The sequence below is a fragment of the Nanorana parkeri genome, unplaced genomic scaffold, assembly GCF_000935625.1.
Source record: "Nanorana parkeri isolate BGI_ZX_2015 unplaced genomic scaffold, ASM93562v1 scaffold560, whole genome shotgun sequence".
Classification (NCBI taxonomy): domain Eukaryota; kingdom Metazoa; phylum Chordata; class Amphibia; order Anura; family Dicroglossidae; genus Nanorana; species Nanorana parkeri.
Window position 1 is genome coordinate 547,498 of NW_017306828.1, and position 4,069 is coordinate 551,566.

General features: G+C 50.5%; 1 protein-coding gene across 1 annotated transcript in view; it reads right to left on the minus strand.

Annotated features, from left to right (window-relative positions):
* The window catches only part of LOC108791566 (cat eye syndrome critical region protein 2), a 40,805-nt gene extending 37,101 nt beyond the window's left edge, over positions 1 to 3,704 (minus strand). Inside the window, exon 1 of the mRNA XM_018562084.1 lies at positions 3,536 to 3,704. Coding sequence (XP_018417586.1) covers positions 3,536 to 3,649 — 114 coding nt within the window. The 5' untranslated portion in view covers positions 3,650 to 3,704. The remainder of the gene's footprint in view (positions 1 to 3,535) is intronic.
* Positions 3,705 to 4,069: the final 365 nt, after the last annotated feature.

Consider the following 4,069-nt stretch of genomic DNA (forward strand, 5'->3'; position numbering starts at 1 on the left):
TCTAAAGACCACAAAAAAGGGACACAAAATAGGCAACTTATATATTTTTGCATCCCTCTTCTAAGGCGTGACAATAACTGGTACATTGAAGTGAATAATGATTTGCTTTCGAGCAACAGCTGAAAGATGGCCCTGTTGTGGGTAGACATGTCAATACACGGCCCTCAGAGTCTTATTTGTGTATCACTCGGCTGTAGATCCTCAAATCATCTCTGAATTGGTGCCGACACTGTGCTTCCTTCTGCAGGGTGGCTACATTTGTTCTCCATGGTCCCTGTGTGTGTTGTAAAGTAGTCACCGTTCCAAGCTCGCTCCTGTGATGGACTACAATCCCAATACAAATGAGTAAACTAAACATGAGATTGTAGTCCATCACAGCAGTGAGCTTGGAGCCGTGGCTACTTTACAACACACACAGGGACCAGGGAGAACACTACTACTGCTACTGCAGGGGGGCTACTTGTGTTCTCCCTGGTCCCTGCAGCATGACCTATTTATTTCTGCTCTGGAACGCACCAAAATGCATGCAAACGCCCTGGAAGCCCATTTTAGGCTAAAAAACTACATGGAACGCGCCAAAAAAAAAAAAAGCACTGCACGTGCAGAAACTCATGCAGATGTGGTCTGGATTTGGTGTGAACAAGCCCTCAGACATTACATTTCACTTGTTTCGATCACGGAGCCTCTGCATCACACGTGGGCACTACCTAGGGCGGTCTTTATGCAAGCACTACCTGCCCAGGAACACCCCCTTCTCCAGAATGACATCCACACGTTAAACGTTTTGATATTTGCATAACTCCTCCCAAGAGCCAGCCCCACTGCTTGCATCAGTACTGAGGACGCTTGAGAGGAGTTCTGAGGCAGGCTGCGGGGACGTTATCAGGAAGCTATGTACAGCACCCTGTTGGCCTCTCCCACCAGCCAGGGAAGGGAAATTTTAAGCAGACTAAACATCAGCATGTAGAGAGATGTCCCCAGGGGGCACAGATGACAACAAAAACAACACCGGCGCCTCCAATTACAATTTAGCCAGCTCTGATAATGGCAACACTGATGAGGCAGCTCCCACTGATCAAATAGACCGCCAATCTGAGAAACAAAAAAGGGCGACTCCATAGTGTAAAACTGTAGTTTAATGATAAACTACAGGAGGCTCTGATGAAGGGGGCGTGCCCCAGAAACGCGGAAATCCGTGGAATACTTGGGGGCAGAGTAAGCTGGTGGTACAAATCCTTCCAGTTTGTCTGTCAGTGATTTCGATTTCCCATCGTGTTCTACATTCTTTTATTCTACAGATGTTTTGCAAGTACAGCTCAAGCTGCGTGTTTTATCATTAAAGGAGAACTATGGGGTCAGGGCTTTTCCCCATAGTTCTCCTTAGGGTAACGGGAGGACAAAAAACTAGCGTCCTCCCGTCACCCTAAGCTCAGTATACCGCGAGCTACAGCTCACTATATACTGAGACGCCGCAGCTGAAGCGGATCCCGACAATTATGCCAGGATCCGCCCAGCTGCGTGACTGACAGCTGACTCTACCTATCTAGAGGCAGAGCCAGCTGTACCCGCCCCATCCCCCGTCCGTTCCGCCAGTCAGCGCTGGCGGACCGGAGGGGGGAATCCAGCCCCTCCCCTGTCACGGCAGAGAGCCGTGACAGGATCGAGAGGTGAGTGAATGCCGGTATGTGTTCGCTCACCTCCCGATCTACTGAGCCGACCTGTGACAGTCTCATTGTCACAGGTCGGCTAGAACTATGAGGTCAGTGAAAAGCACTCACCTCATAGTTCTCCTTTAAACTACAGTTTTACACTATGGAGGCGCCCTTTTTTTGTTTTTTTGTTTCTCAGATTGGCACAGAGGACAGAGAAAACGTGTCAGGGACTTTTGTCATTTCCTCTTCTATCCAAGACACACAAAAAGTTTTTATTTTGGATTTACTTAAAAAAAACAAAAGCAAACAAGACTTCCGCTGACTGCATGGATGTTACAGGAACAAGAGAAGGGAAACATTGTAACAAGCTGTTGTGAACTGTCGTCACTAAGCAACCGCCACTTTTTATCATTGAAGTGACGCCAAGTTCTTTGGGTGCAAATCATTCCGATATTTCTATTCAGAGGCCGAGCAGGAAATTTTCAGCCAGTTCCCGATGTTACACAATATGTTTAGACAGTTCTGTATCTCTTGTACAACTTAACATCATAAGTGTCATTCTGAGACTCACAGACACTGATCATGCTACAAACGCAGCATACGTCCCAATGCAAAACAAAAAAACCAAATCGCGTCCAACCGCCTGGTATGGCTCTGCGCCCACCGCTAGTCAACGCCACCAATTTTAATGGTCACAAGAACTGGCGTCGGATGGCTGAGGGTCGCGTCGGGATTTACACTTCCAAGTGGCAAAAGTTTCAACTGGGGATATTTTTTTTAAAAAAGGTTTTACATGTGGAAGGAGCACAACACCCATCAGAGCTTCTGCTCAAAAGTTAAAGCCGGACTGATGACATCACATATAAACTTTCCACCTCCCTCTAGTCATGACTGCTGGGCGACCCGGAGAGGGGCGTTGTGATGGGGTTTTTTGGTCCCATCAGAGGATTTCCACAGAGACTCGGTTTTTCCGTTTCTGCAATGTGAACAGGATTTGCAGAATCACAGCAGCAAGTGACCCCGAGACACAAAGACGGGAGATGTGACACGATGCCTGACAGACGGAGTTCTAAATTTTGGGACCAACTGCTGCCTAGTAGCGTCTGGCAGCCAGATGGGTCAGAGCGGAGTCCAGTCCCCACCCACAGCACGAAGCCCAGGAGGGGCGCATTACACCCAAAAACAAGAAAGCATTGGCAGAGGGCAGGAGGTGCCACATCGCGGAGTACCCTGAAGTGACCCCACACATCTGAGGACAGGGCAGATCAGTGCCCAATATGGTGATTGGAGAGGTCTATGGGCACTGTCAGCTCTCTAAACCCCACCCAACACCTGAAGAAATTATATATTCTAGATGTCCCCAGCACTGTTACCCCTATACCCTTGCCTGCAGATACCCCTAGCATTGTGACTCATCTGCACCCCAGATACCCCCGGGGGTGTGATTCCTCTATACCACGGACCCATCCCCCGGAGTGCGGTTAGACGCCTCTACATCCCAGGTACCCCCCCAAGAGTGGGGTGCGACTCCTCTACATCCCAGATACCCCCCAGTAGTGGGGTGCGACTCCTCTACATCCCAGATACCCCCCCCCAGGAGTGGGGTGCAACTCCTCTACATCCCAGATATCTACACTCCAGATATGCCTAACACTGTTACCCCCTATGCACCCATCACCCCATTCGTACAATACCCCATTTTTTGTTGCCCTCTCTCAGTTTTACCCCAAGTACAATTACCCCGGGGCAGGAAGTCGCTTTAATTACAAAGCACACCAACAATACCGCAAGCGAACTTTTACTATACCCCCCTCCAGCAGCACTGTGATCAGCACCGTCCCCCCTCCCCAGGCACTGTGATGAACACTGTTCCTCGGACTTACCTCTATACTGAAGTCGGGCAGGCGGAAAGCGGTGCGGAACAGAGAGCAGAAGTGGGCGATGGCCGGGACCCGCCAGCAGGAGCGGAGCTCCCCCAGACCCTCATCCGGGGGCATCCCGAGCCCAGCGGCGCCCCCAGCCCAGACACGGCGTGCGCCCAGCTGCGGGGACAATGTGAGTGGGGCGGAGACAGAGGCGGAGTCTGCGCTGGCCACTGTGTTGGGACAATGTGAGCGGGGCGGGAAAGAAGGAGGGGCCTAAGCTAAGCTGCTTGTAGAGACAATGTGTGCGAGGCGGGGCCACGGGAGGAGCCTTGCGTAGAGCAGCGTGAGTTGTTAAGGAAGAGGGGAGGAGTTTTAGCAAAGAGAGGTACGCCCACTTTACCCCGCCCACCGCTCTGCTGCTCGGGACAACAAAACGCCGAACTGAGCGCAACACAATACAATGTACACAAGTTAACACAACACAGTGTACTATACAACACAATGTACACAAAACTGTACTATACAATTCAATGTACACAACACACTGTACTA